This window comes from Gopherus evgoodei, chromosome 8 (assembly GCF_007399415.2).
Source record: "Gopherus evgoodei ecotype Sinaloan lineage chromosome 8, rGopEvg1_v1.p, whole genome shotgun sequence".
NCBI lineage: Eukaryota > Metazoa > Chordata > Testudines > Testudinidae > Gopherus > Gopherus evgoodei.
The window spans coordinates 80,985,846-81,012,092 of record NC_044329.1 but is presented as its reverse complement, the minus strand read 5'-3'; the positions used below and the strand labels follow the sequence as shown (position 1 = coordinate 81,012,092).

Below are 26,247 nucleotides of genomic sequence, written 5' to 3'. Positions count from 1 at the left end.
TCAGCGAGTTTGCAGGACTACAGAGCCAAGCTCACTTTGGGGCACTGTGACAGGGCAGCGATGGGTGACCAAGGCTTGGCTCTCTTCCTCGCTCCTTGCTGCTAGGGGCCAAGGCTGCTGCTGGGCTGCACTGGCAGCACTTGTGGGGGCGATTCCTGGGGATCCTCCCGATGACTAAACTGAGCCCTGGGCCTAGGGCTGCCAACCCTCCGGGAGTCTCCAAGGAATTCAAGGTTAATCCTTGATTGAAGATGATGTCACGTGATGAAACCTCCAGGCATATGTGAAACCCTGAAGCCTGGCTGGGTTGGGTCCTCTTAGGCGTGTTACTTCTCACCACCTAGGATGGAGGCGGCAACGGCTGCCCCTCCCTGGCCCAGCCATGCGGCCCCGCCACCCGGATGTCTGGCCCCAGCGGGGACGAGCCCCGCTTCCTGCGGCGAGCCCCTAGCGTCTGCAGCCAGGACAGCAGGAGCAGCGGCGGCGGCGGTAGGAGGGGCTGGAGGAGGGCCGGGGGCGGCGGCCTCGGCGGCGCCCAGCGTGGAGCGGGGAAGCTCCAGCCCGCCGCGCTGCCGCCGCCGGGAGCCACGAGCGCCGCCACCCCCGCGCCCCAGCCCGCCGCCGCCGCCGCCGCCGCCGCATCCCTTCAGGTAGGCGCCGCTCGCTGCCCCGGCCGGGCTGGCGGGCGGGATCTCAGCCCTGCCCGGTGCCCGCGGAGAGCCCGCTCCGTTACGCGGAGCCCGGCATCCTCCGCCCAGCGCTGTGAGGCGGCTGCATCTGGCCCCGGGCCCGCGCCCCCCGCCCGCCTGCCAGACCTCGCCCACAGCCTCCCGGGACTGCCCCGGGGAAGGTGCCGGCGCTGGGGAAGCAGCCCTGGAAGCGGGCAGGGCTGGCGCCGTCGAGGTGGGGCTGCCGGGGGTCTGGGAAGCATCCAGAGGAGCCCGGAGGCCTTTTCCCCCACTGGCCCGGACGGCAGAGGAGCCCTGGACTCGCTCGTTCTCTCCCGGGGGGTGGGAGGTTGGGGACCTGCCCATCCTGCCTTTTGCTAACCGGCCCAGGCAGCTGCATTTCCGATGCCGTCAGGGCTGCTCTGTTGGGCAGCCGCGCCGAGCTGGACTCCGCCAGCAGCCAGGGGAGGGGTCGCCTGTGTTTTTCCCCCAGCTAAAGAGCCCAGGAAGTCGGTGAGTGCAGGGGACTCTCCTCTCTTTCCCCCCCCCTGCACCCATCACTAAAGAGCTGCTTTAAACCGAGAACGTTTCGATATTTCATTGTGCACAGTCCATCTCCACACACCGCCCCCCCCCCGTGTCTTCTGTAGCACTGTGAGAGCAGAACTTTATCTGGAATCTCAGAATTTCTTCTGCTGACACGGTACGTTTTAGGGTTGCCATCAACATAAAGCCAGTGTAGATGACAACAGAGGAACTCCCAGCGCTGAAACCTGTAGCAATTCTGGACATTTGGTTTTCTGTTTAGAAACAATAGGCTTGAGTTACCATGGTAGAAGCAGCCCTGAGGAGTAGCGATACAGCAAAGGAAAACAGCAGCAGCTTCTAGTGTAAGTGACATGTTTTCTTGTTCCCCTCCTTCTGGTTTGCGAAGAATTCAGGTAAAAGAAGTCTCAGTAGCTGAAAGATAAAATAGTCGCGATTCATATGGATTAGTTGAGTTAACCAGTTTTTTTTTATATTTGTCGGGGGGACAAATAACGGAAAGCCTTGAATATGCAAGCCATCCACAGTGCTTTCCGTATGTCACTTTACAGAGACATGAACAGAAATCCTGTAAACAAGGATTATTCCGGTCTTTTTTATGTGCTCCAAGCTGATCAGGAGTCTCTGAAAAGGGGTGTATAAGTGATGGATTTGATTAGCACTTCAGATAGTCTGAGTTCAGACTAGTAGAATATTTTATATTAGAAATTTCAAAATGTGTATTTCTAGTTCCTGTTGTGAGGCTATTGTATTTCTAGCTCTTATTTGTTATATGTTTGGTTTGGTAATTAGCAATAAGGTCCCAGCATAATGGAAAGGGATGACTGAAGAGGAAAATATAGTTAAAGGCTCACGAACGCATGGCTCTGATTTTTGTCAAAAATTAAAATGACTCTGATTTCGAGATCAGTTTAAAATAGCTTTGCTGTGCTATAATGTGATGGATGGTTTTGTTCATTATAAATGAAATGTAATTTATCCAGTTAACCAGACAGAGTTGACCAAGCAAAATGAGCTTATGAAAATCTGCCAAATATACCTTATAATAATTTTTGTCACAAACAGATTATAGATTTGTTTTGTATTCTCTTATGAAATTTACGTTAGATATCAAACATAACATTTGGAATAGCATCATTAGAAATATATGTAAACCTTTGCTTGTATAGATCACTTAGGTTTTGAGGATACTATGGAGTATGCTAAGAAAGAGAGAAGCTCTTTTTAAAAAAAATAGATGTGAACAGTTGGGGGTGGAAACTGCAAACAAAGCTAAAGAGAAAATGTGTGCTATTCAAATGTAATAAAACTCAATTAAAAAATCTATGTATTATAATTTCATTTTTGGGCTTAATCCTTGTAGTTAAAAGTCCAGCACTCCTCATTCCCACTTAATGGTATGCATCTACTGAAAACTCCCTTTCACTCCTGTGGTGCAGGGTTGGACCTTAAAGAGGTATGGAGGATGCTGAGCATGTCACAGAATTTGGCCTTATTATGATTTTTAAACTAATGGCAACTTGCTTATGTGTAAACATAACTGAATTGTCGCCACTGAAGCATAAAGGCCTTGTACTGAGCACCTGTGGTGTCTGAATCATTTCCTTTTCCAGTCTCACTCTGATTCTGTTAAAGTTTGCTGAAGTTTTTGCTTTGTTCTCCTTCAATATCTGAGTGTTTAAAGGTAGCCACTGGACAGCTCATATGCAGTTTTAGTTTTTATGGTATTATTTAGTTTTGTCCTGTGAATTAGTTTCAAATGTAAACTTTTGGTTCCCAACCCTAAAAATCTGATTACTCTGTACACACAGTATTTGTGACCAGTGCATCCTGGTTCCCAGTAGAGGTAATCAGAAGACTCCTGAGTTTCATCGCAAAGGTACTTAATTGTGTGCTCAGCACTTTCTGGAAATCAGGCCCCTTTACTGTACATCAAGCTGGGCTCTCAACAATGGAGGCATCCAAAATCCCTCATCACTTTTCAAAATGAATGCCCATATTAGTGGATATATTTTTGTAGTAAATGTGTATGTTGGGTGGAGATGTGAGAAAGTTAAACAAAACTCAGGTGGCTGGATGGTCAATAGGTAGCATTATACTATCTTGTGATCACATGGGTCAGAAAGTCTGACAACTGCTGGAGATGCAGAACCTTGCCTTTCTTTGAGCAGTGACCTTAGAACAACACTCCTTTACTTCAGAGGCAGTGAAACTTGGCCTTCCTTAACTGGAAGAAATACGCTTCCCAACCAAACACCTCTGAATGTGAAGGGAAATGAAAGAGGTAATTCGTCAGAGCAATTCACAATCGTAGGAGCTGTGTTGTATTTAATTCGAGAGCTGGTCTGGAGAGGGTTTGTTTCTTTCTCTTTTCTTTCTCTGCTAAAAATTTTGATGAACCTGATTTTATTTTTTTTTGTTCAAAATTTTTTTAACTTTTTTGGGGTTTCTTAAACCTGAAAACCAAACATTTTTCACTTTCTGAAATCTGAAAAATGTTTGGTTTTCAGGTTTTCTAAGAAACCCCCAAAATTGTCCATGGAAAGAGATTTTTTTTTTTCATGAACATTTCAGTGTAGTTGAGAAACCATTTTCCATCTCAAAAAGATTCCACGGAAACTTTTCAACCAGCATTTAACTCTACACATTTGGTGCACTGAAAGCTTCTCTCTGCAGTTTATCCTTAACCTCTCTGTCTTGATCTTGTGACATAACACTATTTGGAAACTCATGGCACAGTGAATGGGGACCTCTGAATACCGTTGATGTGGATTTATCAGATTTTTTCTCCCCTAAAAATGACAAAATACAAGGCTTGCTTGCTTCACTCTTTTGGGCTCTGAGCATGCAGTTTGTACTTCAGACATAACCCTTCAGACATAACTCAATTAGCCCACGTCCACACTACAGGGTAATATCGATGTTATTAAAATCGATTTTATAAAGCAGGCTTTATAAAATCGATTTTGCGCGTCCACACTAGGGCTACTTACATCGATGTTGAGCGTCCCAGGTAGGCCAGGCACTGTTACCACTGCTGTTCTCTGCCAAAGGAAGCTTCTTTAAACTTGTCCAGTAGACACTCTGAATTGGTTTCTCTCTGCTATATTCTTATATAAAAGTGCCAAATCACATCCTCAAACAAGGCGTTCCTCTGCCTATCTTGCCTGAGGGGTCTGATCTGGGCGGCATTCTCAGAGCAAACCTAACCTCACACAAAATGGCTTGTGAAGGAGTAGGTGGTAATTAAATTTGCAGTGGAGCAGAGGGACTGAACCTGGGTCTCTCGCCTCCCAGGTGAGTGCCTTAATCACCGGGTTGTAGAGTCATTCTTACACTCTTTGGCTCTGTTCATATTTAATTATTTATACACAGTAGAACAACTTAAACAGGGGCCATAGAGATTGGTCTCCCCAGAATATCCCAGGGCCCAATGGTTAGGGTTCTCTTCTGATGGGAGAGACCTAAGTTCAGATCCCTTCGCCACATCAGGTGGAGGAGGGGACTTGAACCTGCGTCTCCCACATCTCATTCGGCTAAAAGTTATAAGGGAAGACATCAGCACCTCCTCCTCTGTTTCTTGCAAACCACAGCTTATATGGCTAACTCCAGGAGAGGGCACACAGCTGAAAATCCCAGGCACAGATAGGCACCTAAATCTAGCCCAGATTTAGGCACCTCACTCCTTTGGAGCATGGGCACTTAGTCCACATCTCTCTCCTTGGCATTTCCTCTGGTTAGCTGAGGTGGCTCCCCTACTCAGTGTGTTGGTTTTTGTGAATCCTAATCTTAAGTGCCTATCTCTCCCCGTGCATTCTATAGGGAGCCTGTATGCCTACACTGGGGTTGTGGATTCCACTGGTGGCAAGTCACCTAAAAGTTAGGCATTGCGATGCCTAAGGGCTTGTCTACACTACAAAGTTAGGTCGGCTTAACTACATCACTCAGCTGTGAAAAATGTCATGCCCTGTGCAATATAATTAAGCTGACCTAAGCCCCAACGTAGAAATTACTAGGTCGACCAAAGAATTCTTCCATCAACCTAGTTACCACCTCTCGGGGAGGTAGATTTACTACAGCAACGGAAGAGAACCTTATATTGCTGTAAAGTGACTATGCACCACTATAGTGTTTCCATGTAGACATACCCCAAGTCCATTTGGAGATCTAGCATCTGATCTGGACTGACCACGTGCATGCTGCTGACCATAACTGCTAAATGCAGCAAACCAAGAGTCAAGTGCTGCCCCTTGTATCATACCAGGTATGTCACACTGGAGTGCCCATGTTTCATGTTGAAATGCAATAACAAAAAAGTAGATATTGAACTGTAAGAAATGTAACTTCTGTTTGTCAGCTGAAGAGAGACAGTTGTTAGGCAAGTCCTCTAATTGATCAGTCAATCTTGATGACTTTTTGATGAATGGCACCCTCCTCTTGCATTGTGCCATAGAACTGTTGATAAATACTTTTCATGCACACTTGAAAATGGAACAGAGAAAACACATTTTAAACACCTTTTTGTGAAACCTACTACACCTGCTGTTATCATGATCAGGATTCCAGACAACTAAAGCTTTTATCTTGCAAAATTTAAGCTTGACCACTAGGAGTTACCTTTCTGTGTTTTGTGGTATAACAAAAGACTTTTTTTGGTTAAGAAAACTCTAGTCTGTCCTCAGAAGGGCATGGCTGAACACTGAGGACAAACAAGTCTGTAGACATGGGGATTATAGTGGCATAACTATGATGCCATAGCTATGTGGGTATAACTCTGTAATGCAAATGCAGCCCACAGCAATGGAAGGAGCTTTTCCGTCACTGTAGGAGCATCATGCCACCAAGCTGTGGTAGCTAGATTGATAAAAACATTCATCTTCTGTTGACCTAGCTCCGGCTACAGTGGTGGCTAGGTGGATTTTTCACATCCTGAGCACTGTAGCTATGTCGACCTAAATTGTAAGCATAGACCAGGCCCGATGAGCTGAAAGAGTCCTATAAAGAGTTCAGACTCAGATCTATTTTTCTGGATCCTTCAAACCTTTGAGCTTTATGACCTGTAAGAATCCACTTTAATGTTGGTAGTTATCAATATACAGTAGCTGTTAACATTTCTTTTTCTATTAATTCAGAACAGCACTTTGAAATAAGGAGATTATCTGGACCGAGTGCCTAAAAAACAGCATTCCTATTTTTTTAATTAATGTGTGTAGACCGGAGTGGCCAACCTGTGGCTCCAGAGCCATATGCAGCTCTTCAGAAGTTAATATGCGGCACCTTGTATAGGCACCAACTCGGGGTCTTGGAGCTACAGGTGCCAACTTTCCAATGTGCTGGGGGGGTGCTCACTGCTCAACCCTTGGCTCTACCACAGGCCTTGCCCCCACTCCACCCTTCCCACCCTGTCCCTTGAGCCTGCTGTGCTCTCGCTCCTCCTCCTCTCCACCCCCCAGCTTCCTGAATGCCAGGAAACAGCTGATCAGGAGGTGCTGATCAGCGGGGTTGTGCCAGTGGGCGGGAGGCGCTGGGGGCAGCGGGGAGAGCTGATGTATTACTGTGGCTCTTTGGCAATGTACGTTGGTAAATTCTTGCTTCTCAGGCTCAGGTTGGCCACCCCTGGTGTAGACTATACAACTTTCAAATTTTAGAACTGCCTTTCCTATTGCCCAGTCAGAAATGATACCATTAGTATAAAATGGGCTATGCTTCTATTATTGATCTGTCCTACATATGTGGTCTCTAGTGGGAAGCTTTTTACACTAAGGAGAAAAATGCGTGATATACATTTCGAGCTGAAAATATCTATGTGTTTATCCAGGTGTATTGGGATTAATGTTTTATAAGAATACTGCAAACTTTAAAAAGTCCCCTTGTACCACATGCAAGGGATAGAAGAAAAGATCCTTTATATGAAAAAGGCATAAATCATGCAAGCAGACACTTCTCTAATTTGCTTTGGCTCCACTACAGTGTGGTCTTTAACATTTTAGATGATAGAACTGCTTGAGACTCAGAATAGATCTCTTTAGATATTTTATGTTTCCTGACCTGGTCATGGTTGATTTTAATGTTTAATTACATCAGTAAAATTTGTTTATGCACCTTCAGATTTATGGATAATGAATATTTGTATTAAGTTATGGCCCCTGCATATTTCTAATCAATTAATTGTACTATTTTTTACAATGTTTTACAATGTTTGTATCCTCTAAAATTGAGGATTATTCCTCTGTGTGTGCTATCTGAATATGTTAAATAAGAATTTCCAAAGAACGTGGCAAAACTTTTGCTTCTCTGAATCAGTCTGTCAAATTTTAGGATGTCTTAAAATATCACTTTGAATAATTTCTTCTTATTCAATGTTTGAGTTTGATCTAATAGTTGGGTTTTTTTATCATGTAAAGAGCATTTTTATCATGTAAAGAGCATTTTGCTGCTCTGTGAGCAGAGCTCTAAGCTTGAAAGATATGTTAACCCTGTTAAGATAAGAGTATTATTTCCAAAACTGCATAATGCTGTATATGCCTTTTAAAGCAGTCTCTTTTTTGGACAGAAAAATTGAGGATTTTAATTGAACGTATTTAGAGAAATAGTAATCTTTCCTCAGTCCTGCATAACTTGTGCATGCACAACTCTCATTGATCTCAGTGAGGTTTTGAGGTGCATGGTCCAGCCCTACGTGTGTTTCCATAATCCAATAAAGTTGAGAGAGCAGTTGAGCATGCAGATGTTTGCTACTCACATGAAAAGGTATTATGGTTTTTATGTATTAAAAAACCCAGCAAGAATATTTTTGGGCTACTAACTCAGCAGCAATAGATACACTTGTATGTAGGCTAAAATTGCTGCTACATACATGTTAAAACACAGCATGGAAGTCAAAGAGAAACTGATTTCATCTGTTGAGTCTTGAAGTTCTCTGAGTTTCTTCTGCAGCAGTTGATGATGTCACAAACACTTAAAATAGAACAAGAAACATTTCTTGCACTTCCTCCTCTGTATTTCGTATGTGTCGTGGCTATAATTGTTTTCCAACATCTGCACATAGTGCCATGTGTCTGCAGAATGACACAGGGCATGATTTTCAAAAGTGACTAGTGAATGTGGGTTCCTAGCTGGAGACACCTGACGTGAAATCCTGGTTCCACTGAAGTTGATAGCAAAACTCTCCATGATTTCAGTAGAGCTACGATTTTCAGGTGAGTGTTCATCACGTCCTGAAAATCTACCACCCTTTAAAATGTCTCAAGTGCCACAAAATCACTAGTCGCATATAAAAGTCTTGGCCCCAGTTGTTGCCCTGGGGAGCCTAGAAACTGGGATCCTAGAACTCAGGGTTTTACTGGAAAGTGATGGAGGCTCTTTTTAAATGCTGTATGTGCGGAAATGTGCTGAATTATAGTCATGGAGACAAAAGTCCTGTTTCTGCACTGGACAGGCATAGCCCAGGGAACAGTGTATAAGCTTCATCCTGCAGCCCTTATCTAAGGAAAACGCCCATTAAAATCAATGATGAACATTGTCCATGTAAAGATGGTAGGATCAGGCGTGATTTTTTGTCTGAACCCTGACCTGCAGGGTCATGTTTCAAGGTGAGAGAATAATCCATTCTACAGAACAATGCAATGTTGTCCCTCCACAGAAGGCCAACTAGTACTAATTATGATGTGGAGGATTTTTGTTGTTTGTGGAATCAAATGAGCTTAATTTCACAAAGCCATTAGAGAAAAATTTTCAGTCACTACCAGCTCATACTGGATTCTTTCCAGAGAACTAGAGAAAATAATATATAGCACTGATACAGTACTTTTCATCCACACATCCTGTCACACTTTACAAAGGTAGTAAGCCTTATTGTGCCCATTTTACAGATGGGGAAACTGAGACCTAGAGTGATGAAGTGGCTTGCCTGAGATCATGCAATGAGCTAGTGACAGAGCTGGGGCTCGGACTCCTGACTCTTAGTCCATTGTCTCACTCATTAGGCCATATTTGTTGATCAGCCCCATCTACCAAGAAAATGAATTTCAAATATTTTGTTTTAAAATGTTTCTAGAACACAGTAAACATGTAGACCTAAAAATGACTGCCTTGAGGACCTAAATCAGAAGTGGGCAAACTACCACCCATGGGACTGTCCTGCCCGGCCTTGAGCTTCCGACCGGGGAGGCTAGCCCCGGGCCCCTCCTCTTCTGTCACCCGTCCCTCTGCAGCCTCAGCTTGCCGTGCCACCAGCGCTCTGGCCCGCCGCTCCTACTGGTCAGCGCGGGCGGCGTGGCTGGCTCCAGCCGGGCAGCATGACTGTGAGCTTCTGCTGCTCTGAGTGGCATGGTAAGGGGATGGGGAGCAGGGGGGGTTGGATAAGGGGCAGGAGGTCCCAGGGGGCAGCCAGGAGATAGGTAGCAGGGGAGTGGTTGGATGGGGTGGAGGTTGGGGGGGCGGTCGGGAACAGGAAGGTGGGGGGGGAGTTGGATAGGCATGGGAGTCCTGGGAGGCCTGTCAGGGGGCGGGGGTATGGATAGGGTCGGGGCAGTCAGGGGACAGGGAGCAGGAGGGGTTGAATAGGAAGTGGGGTCCCAAGAGAGGGGCGGTTAGGGGACAAGGAGCAGGGGGGTGTTGGATGTGTCAGGGGTTGGGGGCGGGGGGAGGTGGATGGGGCGGGGGCTGGGCTATTTGGAGAGGCACAGCCTTCCATATCTGGCCCTCCTTACAGTTTTGCAACCCCAATGTAGCCCTCAAGCCAAAAAGTTTGCCCCTGACATAAATGGATCTTTAAAAATGTATTTTTACAGTCTTTCCAGTTCTTTAAAATTGAGTTTATTACTGAGCAGTAGCAACACTTGTTTGTATTCCTTGCTCCCAAATATTGATGTTTTTACTGTGAAATTCTTAGTTATGATCAACAGAACTAAATGTAGCTCACCAAAAAGAGAAGAGCTGGGAAAAAGTGCAAGAGCTTTACAAGTGATCTGTATTCATTGCAGTTTTTCCAGTCTCCTGAAAATAAGTTGTGGCTGCAAAGCTTAACAGGGGAGGATGATTCATTCTTAGATGTATTGTTCCCTTCAAATGCCTAAAAGATAAGAAAAAATTAGTAGTAACATGCGTAAATAAATAAAACTTTATTTGTGTGGTATAAGAGGACCAACCAGAGACGCCAGTCAGGATTAGGTAGCCACTGTGCTGGGCACGACTCAAATGTATATAACATGATTGCCAAAATAGAAAGACAAGTCATCCAAGACCTTATTATATTACACACACACACACACACACACACAGTGTTAAAAGAACATTGTTAAGATGATAAAATCAAGCACTCAAATGTTAGGAAATGCCAGAATTAAGGTTGCCTGCGCATCCTTAATTCATCCCTTTTGTGCATATGAATAATGATAGACTCATCAATTATGTGATCATGTACTATTTTTTGCTCGCCCAACCACTACCAGTCTCCTGCCTTTAACTCCCAGGTTTTTTTCCTCCAGTTCCATGCTTATCAGACTCCTTGTCCCAATTTATTCCTTTCCCTCCCCTGGTCTGACCTTTGTTCCCTCTACATTCAAATCCCATGGCATCCTCCAAAATATTGACTGGGTGCCAGCAGGAGCTGGGGTTCATTGAGAGCACAGGAGAGGACAGCTCCCTACTGTCAGTTACAGTGCCCAGCCTGGAGTAGCTGGGAGCATCAATGACAGAGAAATTCCTTCTGAGCCCCTATAGCTTGGGGTTGGGGCATACTCAGTAACTCTGCAGCAATGGCACATGCGCACTGTCCAGTCCCACACAGGAGATGTGAGGGGATGGAGTATGTTCAGTCACTCTGTGGGCATGGTGCATTCACAGTCTGGTCAGCACTAGAAGCGGTGAGAGGCTCAAGCATGCTCAGTGAGGGTGGAATCTTCTGTTATTTCTAGCTACTAAATCAAAGAAGTCTCCACTGAGCATGTTTGAACTGCATTTTTTCAAAGGTTTATAACTTGGCCAAATTTGGCAGATTTTTGCATGGACAGCAAAAGGTTCATCCCTGACACAAACACCAGGTCCTACCAAATTTCAAGTCCCTGCTTCAAAGCCTTTCAAAGAAAAAGTCTCGAACTTTTTAATATGAGAAAAATGTATTTTTCCCCAACCTTGTTTTCAGAAATGGTGGAATCATATTGGCTACATTTTTTCTTCTACAAAAAAACAGCAACTATTTCAGACTGAGACAGACACTCTGCATGCAAAATTTCAGGCCAAACAGTTCAGAAAAGTTATGACAAACTGAAACAAGGTCTTAAAATGGGAAGTGTTGGACAACCTCAATAAATGGTAGCGCCAGCCCTGCTTATTCTGCTGCAGTTCAGTCTAGGAAAACTTGGCTGTAATCAGTGGGGCTCCACATTGGTGCAGTGACTTTTGTCTAACCAGCACCCCAGGCACGCCCATGCGGATCTGGCTGCAGAACTGTGGCCATAATTTAGTCTTATCCACTCTAGCTGGCTAAAGAGCTGAATCCTGTAGTCTCTGTGCAGACAAAAAAAAATTACTGGGAAGATTTATCTGCTCAGAACTGCAGAATTGGGCCCTCTGTCGTTAAACAGTTTAGCTTGTTTCCTTAACATGGTGCCTCGCCAAAGACATTACAGTACCCCTTGACAGTGGCACTGAAATATTACTCAGAGTTACAAATGTTTACAGCCTGTGACAAAGTGCTCCAACTTCAGGAGTGTGCCGTGTACTGTTTTATGTGAAGTAATACACGGGTGTAACCAGCACTCATCCAATACAAGGACTTTGTCAGCCCCCAGCTACCAGGCCGCAGGTTCATTGCTGCTTATAATTGCCACAGCCTGTATGTTAAATATGCATTGCTCTCTGCCATTTTAATGAAGATGAATGTTCCATAATTTGTGTATGGGAACCAGCCCAGAGACCTACTTGCAGCAGTTTTCCCAAAAGACACTTCATAATTCATACTAAGACAAAGAGTATATTTAAGCCAGCACAGAGACCTACTTTTGCCTAGCCCAGCACTTTCTGCCATCGGTGGATCTCCTGGCTTGAAATAGTGTGAATCCCCCATGGTTACCATCTGTCCCAAAATCACAGGATGGTCTTAATGCACAAACCTTCCACTCCCAGCTCTGCTGCTTTTCTACCTTCAGCTGGAGCCTGCCTGACCTTATGCCCCTCTAAGTCAATGGAAAAATTCCCACTGATTTCAGAGGAGCGAAATCAAGTCCATAGCCTTGTGACACACCCTCAAGAGGTGATGGCATTCATTCCGTATCCTATACTGATGCAGCGTCATGACCGAGAAATGTATTGCTAGCTAATGAATAATTTTATATCTCCTAGCTGGTTATTTTAAGAAATCCCACACCTTTCAAGCCTCCAAGCTATGCTGTCATCTTCATCTTCCCTCTTCTCCTCCTCCATTGTGTTCTTCACTCCCTGTTGCATCAGTGAGCTCCTGGGGGCAGGAACTGTTTTGTTAAATGTTTGCATCCAGCACAATGAGGCCCTGACTGTAACACACACAATAAATAATGATTGCCTCCTTGTGTTGTAACACAATTGATTATCTTCTTCCACAGGAAGAATAAAAATAGACAAGGGCTCGACCAGTAGTGAAAAACTCTGCAGGTTGGCAGACTCATTATTCTTGGAGTGGCAAATCTTGTTCCCCTGTGGGTGGTCATGTAAGAAACAAAAATCAGTGGAGCTTCCATTTTATGCTGTGTGTAGTGGACAAGATGTAGTGAAGTTGGGTATGGAGATCCAGTCTTGGGACATTGTTCAGTGAGGATATGGGGATGGCATGGAAGGTGGCTGGGACTGATGGGGCCTACCAGAGGGTCAACAAATGATACCAACCCCCTGATTGAAGTCTCCCATTTAGGGGGCGCAAAGCAGTCGGTAGCCTCTGCCACATCCTGGAGACTGCAGTTATTCTCCCAGAGTGGTTGATCCACCTGCTGGTACAGGGAAGGATCCTTCCATCTCCTACATGTCACCTGTGCACAACACATTTGTTTGGCACTTAAAGAACCTGGGAAAAGCAACTCTATACAAGCAGCCATCTTGGTGTCAACTTTTTGTTATTTTTGGGTGTTCCGTGAAGAAAATATGTTAAGTGTCCATACAGACATCTACAAAGACATGCTCCCTATCCCAGAGAACTTGCAATAGATAAAATAAAGGGACACTATCCAGTTCATTCTTGGCTGCAACTTTTTAATTCAGGACTGTATTTTAGATGCATTTGTATGTGTTGTTTTTAATTATAAAGTACACCTCTACCCCGATAAAACCCAGTCCTCAGGAGACAAAAAATCTCATCGAGTTATAGGTGAGACCGCATTATATCAAACTTGCTTTGCCCCCTATCCTTGTTCTCTGACTGCCGCCTCCAGAGACCCCCTCCCTAATCACCCCTGGTTCTCACCCCCTACCCAACCCCCCCGTCCCCTGACTGCTCTGATCCCTAGCCACCCCCGCCTCCACCCCCTGACAGGCACTCACGGACAGCGGTGGGAAGCAGAGCAGCACGGCCTCAGTCTGCTGCACTCCACCAGCTCCCAGTCATGGCGCTCTGCTTCCCGCCGTCAATGAGTGTGGGGAGGTTGGGGAAAGGATACCCCCGCCCCCCGCACTCACCTGCGGTGGGAAGTGGAGCGATGCAGAGCCCACTCCACTTTCTTTACCCCGGCCCCAGCCCTGTTGCTGGGGAAAAGTCCTGCACCCACCTGCCCAGCGGGAAGCGGAGCACCATGACTGGGAGCTGGTGGAGTGGAGCTGGCTGGGGCTGGGCTGCTCCGTGTCCCGCCGCCGGTGAGTGCGGGGAAGTTGAGGAAAGGATGCCCCCTGTACTCACCTGCGGCGGGAAGTGGAGTGCTGTGGCTTGGAGCTGGTGGAGTGGAGTGGGGTGGGGCTGGGCTGCTCCGCTTCTGCTGCTACTGGTGAGTGTGTGGGGGGGGGGGAATCCCTTACCCCAAGCCCCCTCCCCTGAGTGACACGGCTGGGGCGAGGGCGAGGGAAGCAGAGCAGGTTGCTCTCGGCCCCCCGCTAATCCCCTGGGCCACTTGGGGACTGTGGGGCCCCCAAAAGTGCCCTCCCACTGCTCCTGCCCCTTCCAGACCCTGTGGTGGGGGGAAGCCCCTGACTGCCCCCGAGACCCTGCTCCTTATTAAACCCCTCGTCCCCGGCCTCATCCAGCATCCTTAACACGCTGCTCAGAGCAGCATGTCAGAGCTTTACCGTGTTATATGCGAACCCGAGTTATATCGGGTCGTGTTATATCAGGGTAGAGGTATATTTTTCAAGACACTTGACAAAGACACACTGGAGTAAAAATATAGTAAAGCTCTTACAGACTACTAACCTACCTCTCTGTCATGGGCCTGAGGATATCAGCTCCACAAGGGGATAGTTGGTGAATGGAAAAACCTGCGCTGCTGTTATCACCCCTCCCCAGCTGCACCCTGCAGGTATTCCTGTGAGCTGTCAGTGGTTCAGGAATTGAATTATTTAATTTCCTTCATATCCTGAAATGCACGTCATCTGGATCTCCTGATCTATAAAATATATTCTCTTCAGCTGCATTGGCAAGAACCTTCATTACTTCCTAACTGTCTATACCACTTTTCTTTATTTAATTTGATGAAGGCCAATTGCAAACAGGCAGATTAGTGCAATGGCGCAGCCATTTTAGAATCATCATTTGATTTAATCTCTCTCATTTATTAATGAGACTAATTTGTTTCCAATTCCCTTCTTCCCCACCCTCATCTATTTATTCTCCTTAACTCCTTTAGGTTGCATTGACTTGGTCTGCTTTTTGCTGCTCTTATCTGCTCCTGAAAGCATTAACTGACTCTGTGGGCCAAGTTCTCAGCTGATGTAAATGGGTGAAATTCCACTGAAGTCAAAGATGCTGTGCCCATTTATACCCGCTGAGAATGTGGCCCTCAATGCATTTGTTTGCTTCTTCCCCACATCTCCATTTCCAGCACATGCCTGTTTGTTTGTTTGTCTTCATATTCCTTCAGAAGACCACACTGGCCTCTTCTTTTCCATGTGCTATTCCAAGCGCTGGCAGCCTACGGCATGTGTGCCAAAGGTGGCACACGAGCCGATTTTTGATGGCACGCTGCGGCGGGCTGAGCCGCTCAGCCCACCACCACTCTGGGGTTCCCGCTGCTGGCCCCTTGCCAGCCACGGTCCTGCCTCCAATCCCACTCAGCACCTGCTACCGGCCTGGGTGAAGGAACCCCAGGCTGGCAGCGGGCTGAGACCCTGGCTGGTAGGAGCCGCCGGCCGAAATCCCAGAGCGGGGGCAGGCTGAGACGCTCAGTCCGCCACTGCTCTGGGGTTCCTGCTGCTGGCCCCTTGCCAGCCGGGGTCCCGCCACCGGTCCCACTCAGCGCCCGCAGCTGGCCTGGATGAAGGAACCCTCCACACACTCAGCCCTCTGCCCTGACCCCTGCACCCTCCACACACACGCCCCCAACCCTCTGCCCTGACCCTTGCACCCCATCTCACACACAGCCCTCTGCCCTGACCCTTGCACCCCCCAACCCCAGCCCTGACTTCTGCACCCCCACACCCTATACCTAGCCATCCCACACCCTGACTCCTGCACTCCCTCACGCACCTCCAGCCCCTGTTCTGACTCCTGTACCCCCACACGACATGCCCTGACTCTTGCAACCCTCCACATTCCCACCCCCACCTTGAGCACCAAATGGGAGCTGTCCTAGGTAGGTGCGCCACACCCAAACCTCCTGCCCCAACCCTGAGCTCCCTCCCTCATTCTAGCTCCTGGCCAGACCCTGCACCCCAGTCCCCAGCCTGTTCCTTCAGCCCCAGCCCTGTGCTCAGTGCATCCCCACCCTCAGCCTAGTGCAGAGACAGAGGAAGAGAATGGGCCAGAACCAGGGAGAAGGTAGGTACCCACTCTTTGTGAGCAGGGCTGGGACCCCAGACCGACAGCAGGCTAAGTGGGGCCAGCAGCAGGGACCTCAGCTGGCAGGAGCCGGTGGACAGAACCCCAGACCGGCAGCGGGCTGAGCCACTCAGCCCATTGGTTGTCTGGGGTCCTGGACGCTGGTCCCACTCAGCCCGCTGCCGGTCTGGGGTCCCAGCTGCCGGCCTCCTGCCAGCTGGGGCCCCATTCAGTCCACTGCCAAACTAGGTAAATGGAACTCCAGGCCAGCAGCGGGCTGAGTGGGCCAGCGGCGTAAGATCAGCATTTTAATTTAATTTTAAACGAAACTTCTTAAACGTTTTGAAAACCTTGTTTATTTTACATACAACAATAGTTTAGTTACATACTATAGACTTATGGGAGAGGCCTTCTAAAAAACATTAAAATGTATTACTGACATGCGAAACCTTAAGTTAAAGTGAATAAGTGTAGACTCGGCACACCACTTCTGAAAGATTGCGACCCCTGTGCTATTCTTTTGCTGTTGAATTTCAGGGTTCCCCAAAATTCTTCTGCATGCCTGTATTTTCACATCTCTCATTGCCTCGTATTCATGGAATCAGTTTTCAATTTCCTTTATTTTCCATTGTTTGAAGTACCTCCCTAGAAATATTAAAAATATGTTTCCCTATTGACCCTCTCCCACCAGTTTTCCATCTGGCAAACCCTAAATTTTATTTTGAATTTTTTACAAACTAATGCAGCTTGTTTTGTGTTTGTTTGTCCCTCCTTGTTTGTAGACCACCATTGGCTGGTTCTCAGAACAGAGTTTAACTTGGGCTTCTTGTTTTAATTCTCTGCAGCAGCAGAATGCCAGATAGTCTAGCTCATACCTCCCTTTCTGTTTTAAGTTTCTGGAGAGCAAGGTGGGGTAGGGGAAGCGAGAGAAAAGAGAATGAGAGTGATTATTTTAATTAAGAAAATTAAGAGAATTTAGAATTCAGAGACTCTCCAACCAGATTATGACAACATTTAATATAGGTCAAAGCTTATGCCTAAACTATTGGGTATTGTGCCTGTAAATAGTAACTGGATGCAACTGAATTGAAGTCAGTGGAGCAGTACAAATTTATACCAGCTGAAATTCTAACCCACAATGTTTAAATTCATCTTTAATATTGCAATTCCTTTTAATAATAACATAAGAGAAACTCCAGTAGTTCATGTGTTGATCTTTTTCCTGAAATGTGGCATTGGTTTTAAACTATCTCTGTTCTGACTTGTTTAAAATAGTCAGCAGAATATAGATTGAATCTGAACCATTTCCGTTTGCAAAGTCCTTGTCGCATCTGATTGGAAATGAATCTATGAATAAAATACGGTTTGAATGTAACACTTCTTTAGGGTCAGAGTCCTTGTCCAGGAGGAGTCCTGGAGGAGTTATTTAGCAATTCTTTGAAAAAGATAAACACGCAATCTGTTTTTCTGAAGCTTTGGAATCCTCTGCTTATGGAATTCCAAGGAGTCTGCATGGTAACAGGGCTAGAAGCGTAATATGTAAAAGCAAGCTACTGTTGTAAAAGAAGTGGTAGTTATATGTATCCACTTATTGTGCAATCATTCAATCCAGCAGCATTGTAAAATACAGAATACAGATACCTTCCTTTGAATTTCTTATAGGCCTCTTCTGTGACTTCTAGTACCACAAAGGTAGCCTGCATTAGAGGGAGAAATGATTGAGTTTCTTGAGAGAATGATAGAAAATGGCTCAAATGTTCCATACCTTTGTGACCGGTCTCCATCTGAATCTTGCAAATATCCATGCTTGCAAAATATTGCAAAAGAAGGATCAAGCGTAGAAAGTCCCCACTCTATGGACAAAAGACATACAATTCAATTCCTGTTCATTGTATTCATTGTATACTGTCATTAGTTCATTCATATCCACCATTGGGACCATATATTGGGTAAAGAATGCTGAACAGTGCCTTAAATAGCATTCTGATATAGTTGTCACAACAAAACTGAACACTAGATTGACTCACCCCTGACAAGTTTCTTTAATAGTCGTTTTTTTCCAGTTCATATCAATACTTTTCTGAGTGCTTTTCTTCCCTGGTGAAGTTCTCTAGTCTGAAAGAATGGTTACTAATTTTCAGGTGCTGTAGATCTTGATTTAAAAAGATCAGTTGGTCTGTTTCTATTTTTAAAGTAACCCATCTATAAAGTTTCTACTGTGAAACCATAATGGGGCTAAGTATTATCTAGAGCTGGTTTGGACAAAAAATTCCATTCTGTGGGAAATTCTAACATTCCAAATTTTTGTTCCAAATCAGAACAAAAAGCCCAAATGTTAATGTTTCCCATGGAATGCTTCAATATGACATTTTCTGACAGAAAAACATTGCATCTGAAAATTTTCAGACTGTTCTAGTATTGTCACTTAGGTAGACTCAGATCATCCTTCTCCACAGATGGCCCTGCGATAGAGGGCATGAGAGACTTTCCTTATGCAAGTTCTCCCTCATCGTCTGTGGACCACCGACTAGACAGTGACGTGGTCATGTGCTCTTGAGCAGTTCTGATATTTCATATGCTCATTATCCAGGATACTGGAGGAGAAGGGAAGGAGATCCTAGGAGCATTTCCTTGTGGTGGCATATGTCTTCATCTAAATTCCTCATCAATTACCTACCTATAAAGTAATCAAACACAGTTATGATAAAACAAAACTACTTACAAATACATGGAGAAACCAGAATTCAAATTTACCCGGACTTCCCACAGATTTCAGTGCAGAATGATTTCTCATCCCATCTACTCCTACACTCAGTGCACTTCTTGCTGTGTGTTGCCAGCTCTCATGACATCAGGCGCTTTTCTTAAAGCTTTCCTTCTGGAGTCATAAGACTGTGAGTATCTCAACTTTGGTTTACAAAAAAAATTTCTACCTCTCACAGTTGTGGAGAAAAGCTTGAAAACATGAAACCCTGCAGGATCTGATGCCAGAAGACACAACACCTCCCTTCCCCCAAAACAAAAAACACCCCACAAAATAATCAACCCCTGCCCCCCCCCCAAGTTCTTATCAGAACAAAACAAAAAATGATTTTGAAGCCAGTCTCATGATATGTGGGATTTTTGAATGTTTGGAGCTGGCGGTACTTCTGTTGTCCGCAAAATGCCAGCTTCCAATGACTGAGCTGACAACCATGTAAATAGCAAAGCTTCAAAAGGGATCACTAAATGGCATCTAATATATTTAAATTGTATTTATGTATTCTTTAAAGAATGTATCTGTCTATGATTGTTTGATAGAAAAATAACAATTTTAAAATAAAATCTGATGTAATAGCATTCCAAAATTATTTAGATTTGTGCTGGAAATAAAGAAAAGGAAGGAAGGAATCTTCCTAGCAATGGCCATCAAATAGTACAACTTCTGGTACTGCAGAAAAGCCAATTTATGTCATGCTTTAGCTCTTGCTCGAGTCTTTCCTCTGTGTGACACTTATGGGCACTGCGATGCTGTCAGGTAAAGGATACCTAAAGTACAGTGCTCCACTGATAAGTGCTGGTCATATAATTTAAAGGGATGGATTCTTCCACTGTTTTCTAAAAGAAAAAAGAGTGAAGAGAAGGTTTGTCCTATTAGTCACTCACACCAGCTCTTCCTCTTTTGAAGAAGCACTTTCCCCTGGTTTCTCTGCTGAGTTTTTATGAGATAAGCACACAGATATCAGAAGGGACTGTCCTGGCTGGAGAGTCATAAAGAGAGCCATATACTATCAACATTACTGCAACAAACTGGGCATCAGTGCAAATTATGGATACAGACATTGCCTCATAAATAACTCTGATTTTTAATATGGTTTTGTGAAGTAATGCTTCAGTTATAGTGGTTTCATTGACAGTGTGTGAAATCTGAAGGATTTAAGAAGACAATATGTTAATGTAACTCATGCTTAGAGTGCCTTCTTTCCAAGGAGCTCCAAATACATTATAGCTATGAAGTAAGAATCCAGCAACCCTTGTGAGGTGACTATTTTGCCCATTTTTAGGTCCAAGGAACTGGGAGGGCAGGACATGAAGCACAGAATGCCTAATGATTGTAAAAGGTCAAAATAGCATTCCCCTCCACGCCCCCAGTGTGTCAAATATCTTTTTCCATGAGTCATATGAAATGGAGGAGGATAGCATGAAATGACTAAACACCAGCTTTTCTTGACTGTCTTTCAGAAACATGATTCCTGTTACTGAATTTCGTCAGTTCTCTGAACAGCAGCCGGCATTCAGAGTACTGAAGCCATGGTGGGATGTGTTTACGGACTATCTCTCAGTAGCCATGCTGATGATTGGTGTATTTGGATGTACATTACAGGTAAATTAAACAAAGTATAACTTAAAAGCGTGTTGTCAGGGTGTTCAAAAAATGCCAGACAGAGCCTTCTTTAGAAGAACATTGTCAAGTTTTGTTTTCGCTGTAGTCGCAACCAGCAATGCCAAAATCTGCTGGCCCAGATGAGTAAGTTGTGTGAACAGATGAGTAAAATATTAAGGGCCAGACTCTTAGCTGCTGAAAATCAGAAGTCAGTGGAACGCTGTTGGTTTGCACCAGCTGAGGAATTGGCCCATTTGTTTTTTAATAATCCTTAGTCATGGCAAAGGAGCGTGAGGAGATTTTGTGCCTTTTTTTATAACTATTTTTCAAAGCAAACCTAACCGTTGAGTTAAATTCTTGTTTTTCACTATTATTTACAACTTTCTTAAGGGCTTAAAAATATATTCTTGTCTTTTTCATTTGGCAAACATCGATTTTATTTTTCTCCCTGTGTTTTGAATAGAGCTGAAATGAATATGCTTATTTTATTCATAACCACCCATAATTAATAATTGTCCCTCCTCCATGCCAAAACGTTTTGAGGATGCTTGGTACATAAACAATTCATGTTAACTGCTGGGTTAGTTAAATGTTGCTACAGAGCCAAAATTTGACAAGAAGCAGAAAGCACTATGTATGGGGGGCTCCACAAAAAAAACCTGTTGTTTAAAAAAAAATAGATATTTGGTCATGAATATTTTTTGTTTTTACATCTTTAAATTTGAAGGACCTTTTCAACAGGTTTGAGAGTAGATCAAAGTTTAGACACACAAACATTAACTGTCCCTTTTAATTAAAAAAAAAAAAGGAGGGGGAGAGGGGGCACCTAAATTGTGATTTTTGTGTGTGAGGCGGTGCACAGTTGTGCAGACCCAGGAACTACCTTTCAAATCACAATCTACCTCCCTGTTTTTCCCCATTCCAGTTAGGACTTACCCTATGCTCGGCTTGTACCTGGTGCAGTATACCTCCCAGAGCCTTTGCTCTACTCACCTATGCAGGGAATAATGACTTGGAAGAAGCTTCTCCTCTGCATAAACCAGGGGTTCTCAGACTAGGGGTTGGGACCCCTCAGGGGGTCATGAGGTTATTACATGGGGGGTCGCGAGCTGTCACCCTCCACCCCAAACCCTGCTTTGCCTCCAGCATTTATAATGGTGTTAAATATATAAAAAAGTGTTTTTAATGCATATGGGGGGGCACAATCAGAGGTTGCCTGTGTGAAAGGGGTCACCAGTACAAAAGTCTGAGAAACCCTGGCATAAACCCATAGAGCATGCCACAATCTGGCCCTGTGTTCCTATCGCTGATATGAAATAAGCCTCACCATTTCCTGTTTAATCCCTATGCCATTTTCTTACCGATTCACATTGTTTTAGCAGGATTTGATCCAGCTGACGCTGCTGGATCCAAGAATACCTCTAACATGGAACTCACATTCCCTAGGAAGTGAAGTTAAAGGGACAAATTCTCTGCTGTCATAAACTGGCAGACTTCATTGGAGCTCTGCTCATCACCAGCAGGGAATTTTCTCCAGAATTTCAATGACAAATGTCCCAAATTGTGCAGGATGTAAGTTATAGGTTTGTTTGTATTATATTTTTTAAATATCTTCTGCTGCATACAGAAGATATGTATGTATGTGATATATGAATTCAAAAATTCCACTTCACGAGGGCACTTTTTGGGCCAGCAGCCAAGTGTTTGTTGACATGAACGAAGCATAGTTTCAGTCACTTGCATGCTTAACTGCTTGCCTGAATAAACCACAAGGGAAATAGTGTGTGAAAACAATTCAAATGAAACAGACAAATATTTACATTCCTGTTTATTACAAATGTGTAAACCCAATTTCAAGATAATGGGCCAGATCCTCAATTAATGTTGATCGGGGTAACTCTGTTGACTTCACTGGAGCTTTATACCAGTTTATACGAGTTGAGGATCTGGCTCAGAGTATCTAAAGGAGCTTTCTAAGCCTTGTCTACACTATCGCAGTAAGTTGACCCAACTTATGTGAATAACATAATTGAAGTCGACAGAGCTTTGGTCAACTTACCACGGTGTCTACACCGCGCTGTGTAGATGGGAAGATGCTTTCCCGCCAACTTATTTTACCCTTCTTGGGGAGATGAGTACACAAATTGATTGGAGAGCACCCTCCCAGTGATTTAGCATGTCTTCACCAGACCTGCTAAATCAACACCCACTACATCGATTGTAGCAACGCCAAGCTACTGGTAAGTGTAGACATGGCCTAAGTTTCAGCAGTTACCATGCTGGAGATAGTTAAAAAGTGATGGTGGGGTCCAGTCCTGCTAGGTGGCATGCTCCCTCAGCTCCTGCTGAAGTCAATGGGAAGTGTGGGCACTCAGGCAGAATAAGCCTATGTGTATATGTGGTGGGTTTAAATCTGATTGGTTAGTGCTGAATTCATGCAATGATCATGAAATCAAAGACAGAGCTACTCTTTCATACGTTTGTTTACATGTGGAAGATTTTTATAAGTATGGTAACAACTAAATAGGTCAGACAATTTAGTTTTTAGCATATATATTAATCGTGTGATTAACACATAACAAATAACAATAATGGACTTAGCCACTGAACTAATACTCAGCATAGAGTATGTCAAGGAGAAATTACATTTAGCTGATGCTATTATCCTACATAATTTGAAAGTGTATCTTTCTGTGTGTTTCAGGTTATGCAAGACAAGATCATATGCCTTCCAAAAAGAATACAGCCTTCACAGAACCACGCTCACATTCCTAATGTGTCTAATGCAGTCCCAAATACAACCCCACTTCCTCCACCCAAACCATCCACTACTCCTGCCACTGTTGAAATGAAAGGACTAAAGACTGATTTAGACCTTCAGCAGTATAGCTTTATAAACCAAATGTGCTATGAACGTGCCCTGCATTGGTATGCAAAGTACTTCCCTTACCTTGTCCTTATACATACTCTGATCTTCATGCTATGTAGTAACTTCTGGTTCAAATTCCCTGGATCGAGCTCAAAAATTGAACACTTCATTTCCATACTGGGAAAATGTTTTGATTCTCCCTGGACAACCAGGGCATTATCTGAAGTGTCTGGGGAAGACTCGGAAGAGAAGGACAACAGGAAGAACAACATAAGCAGGTCAAATACTATCCAACCTAGCACAGAAGGCACTTTGGTCAAGACTCAGTCTTTAAAATCAATACCTGAAAAGTTTGTTGTAGATAAGGGGACGGCAGGGGCACTGGATAAAAAAGAAGGAGAACAGGCAAAAGCATTGTTTGAAAAGGTGAAGAAATTCCGACTGCATGTTGAAGAAAGTGATCTGCTCTATGCTATGTATGTTCGTCAAACTGTACTTAAAGTTATTAAATTCCTTATCATTATTGCTTACAATAGTGCACTAGTTTCAGAAGTTCAATTTACAGTAGACTGTAATGTTGACATACAAGACATGACAGGATATAAGAATTTTTCCTGTAATCATACCATGGCGCATCTATTCTCTAAACTTTCCTTCTGCTACCTGTGCTTTGTAAGCATCTATGGGCTAACATGCCTTTACACTTTATATTGGTTGTTCTATCGTTCTCTAAGGGAATATTCTTTTGAATATGTTCGGCAAGAGACCGGAATTGATGATATCCCAGATGTTAAGAATGACTTTGCTTTTATGCTTCACATGATAGATCAATACGACCCTCTTTATTCAAAGAGATTTGCAGTGTTCCTGTCAGAAGTCAGTGAAAACAAGCTGAAACAGCTGAACTTAAACAATGAATGGACTGCGGATAAATTGAGACAGAGGCTACAAACAAATGCATATAACCGGCTAGAACTGCAGCTCTTCATGCTTTCTGGACTTCCAGACACCGTTTTTGAAATTACAGAGCTGCAGTCTTTAAAACTTGAAATAATTAATAATGTTATGATACCAGCAACCATTGCACAGTTGGATAATCTCCAAGAGCTCTCTTTGTACCAGTGTTCTGTGAAGATCCACAGTACTGCCTTGGCTTTTCTGAAGGAAAATCTGAAGATCTTGAGTGTCAAGTTTGATGACATCAGGGAACTTCCACAATGGATGTATGGGCTCAGAAATTTAGAAGAGCTCTACTTAATTGGTTCTCTCAGTCATGATATTTCCAAAAACATTACGCTTGAGTCTTTTCGGGAACTTAAAAGCCTTAAAATTCTCTACATTAAAAGCAATGTATCCAAAATCCCACAATCTGTAGTTGATGTTTCAAGCCATCTTCAAAAAATGTGTATCCATAACGATGGCACCAAATTAGTGATGCTCAATAACCTGAAGAAAATGGTTAACTTGACAGAGTTGGAGCTGGTTCACTGTGATTTGGAGCGCATACCTCATGCAGTTTTTAGCCTTCTCAGTCTCCAGGAATTGGATTTAAAGGAAAACAACCTCAAATCAATAGAAGAAATAGTTAGTTTTCAATATCTGAGAAAACTTACAATCCTAAAACTGTGGTACAACAGTATAACATATATCCCAGAACATATAAAGAAACTCACTAGCCTAGAGCGTCTTTTCTTTAGTCACAACAAAATAGAGGTTCTTCCATCCCACCTATTCCTATGCAACAAAATCAGATACTTAGACTTGTCTTACAATGATATACGATTTATTCCACCAGAAATAGGAGTGCTGCAAAGTTTACAGTATTTTTCCATCACTTGTAACAAAGTGGAGAGTGTGCCAGATGAATTATACTTTTGCAAAAAACTTAAGACTCTCAAGATTGGGAAAAATAACTTGTCAGTCCTTTCACCTAAAATTGGTAATTTAGTATTCCTCTCCTACTTGGATATTAAAGGCAATCACTTTGAAATTCTCCCACCTGAACTTGGTGAGTGTAGGGCTTTGAAGCGGACTGGCTTGGTTGTAGAAGACACCTTGTTTGAAACTTTGCCTTCTGATGTTAGAGAGCAGATGAAAGCTGAATAATTAACTTCTTTTTACTCAGTTTACAGAAAGATGCTTCTACCAAATACACTATATAAATAATTTGATAGTCTGAGTATGCCTTTATTCATGTGTTTGTTATTTTTTCTTTTGTCCTTTTAACACGAAACTATCTGTACAAACAAATGTGGAGTAAGGAATATATATATATATTTTTTTTTAATAAAAATTTACTTGTATTTTTTCACAGTTTAAAAATATTTTAAAGTTTATTTTGCCCTGATAACAAGAGTGTCTGAAAAATTATTTTGTACTGGCAAAAGCTAGTGGTTAGATTAACTGTTTCTTAATTTTGCATATTTTTTTAAATAGATGAATGTATCATCTGCTGGGCCATTGTTAATGCCTTAGGATTTGATATTCTAGGGGTTGATTCTGTGAGATGTTGAACAGCCTCAACCCCTATTTTCATCAATCGGCGTTGAAGGTGCCCAGAACCCCACAAAACATGACCTTGATTAAATATCCTTTTGTTGAGACTCTACACGTGCCAAATATTCTCCCAAGTGGTCAAAGTGGCCTAAGGAAATTAGGTGCACAACTTCTATTGAAAGTCAATGGACACCTAACTCCCTTATGCCCCTCTAGAAATCTCAGCCTCCATCTCATGCAGTATTCTGAACAGAACACATCTGCTGTCGTTATTCTGCAGAACTGAACAAGTAAGGCTAAGATTTTCAAAGTAGTATAGGAGAGTCAATCTTGGAAGGATTCAAGTTTGAGATTTTTTAAAAAGTTCAGGAGA

General features: G+C 43.7%; 1 protein-coding gene across 2 annotated transcripts; it reads left to right on the top strand.

Annotated features, from left to right (window-relative positions):
* The first annotated feature begins 604 nt into the window (after positions 1–604).
* LRRC8C (leucine rich repeat containing 8 VRAC subunit C) lies at positions 605–25,655 on the top strand. Of its 2 annotated transcripts, XM_030573619.1 has the most exons (4): positions 605–650; positions 1,477–1,558; positions 20,368–20,509; positions 23,214–25,655. In XM_030573619.1, the coding sequence occupies exons 3-4, from the start codon at positions 20,372–20,374 to the stop codon at positions 25,482–25,484; spliced, it is 2,409 nt and encodes an 802-aa protein (XP_030429479.1). In that variant the 5' UTR covers positions 605–650; positions 1,477–1,558; positions 20,368–20,371; the 3' UTR covers positions 25,485–25,655. The 2 variants fall into 2 exon arrangements, with proteins under 2 accessions (XP_030429479.1, XP_030429480.1); XM_030573620.1 differs by lacking the exon at positions 1,477–1,558.
* The last annotated feature ends 592 nt before the right edge of the window (positions 25,656–26,247 follow it).

Coding starts and splice junctions, on each gene's coding strand:
- LRRC8C (XM_030573620.1), top strand. CDS start 20,372: ATGATTCCTGTTACTGAATTTCGTCAGTTCTCTGAACAGCAGCCGGCA. Junction 20,510..23,213: donor TATTTGGATGTACATTACAG/GTAAATTAAACA, acceptor TGTGTGTTTCAG/GTTATGCAAGACAAGATCAT.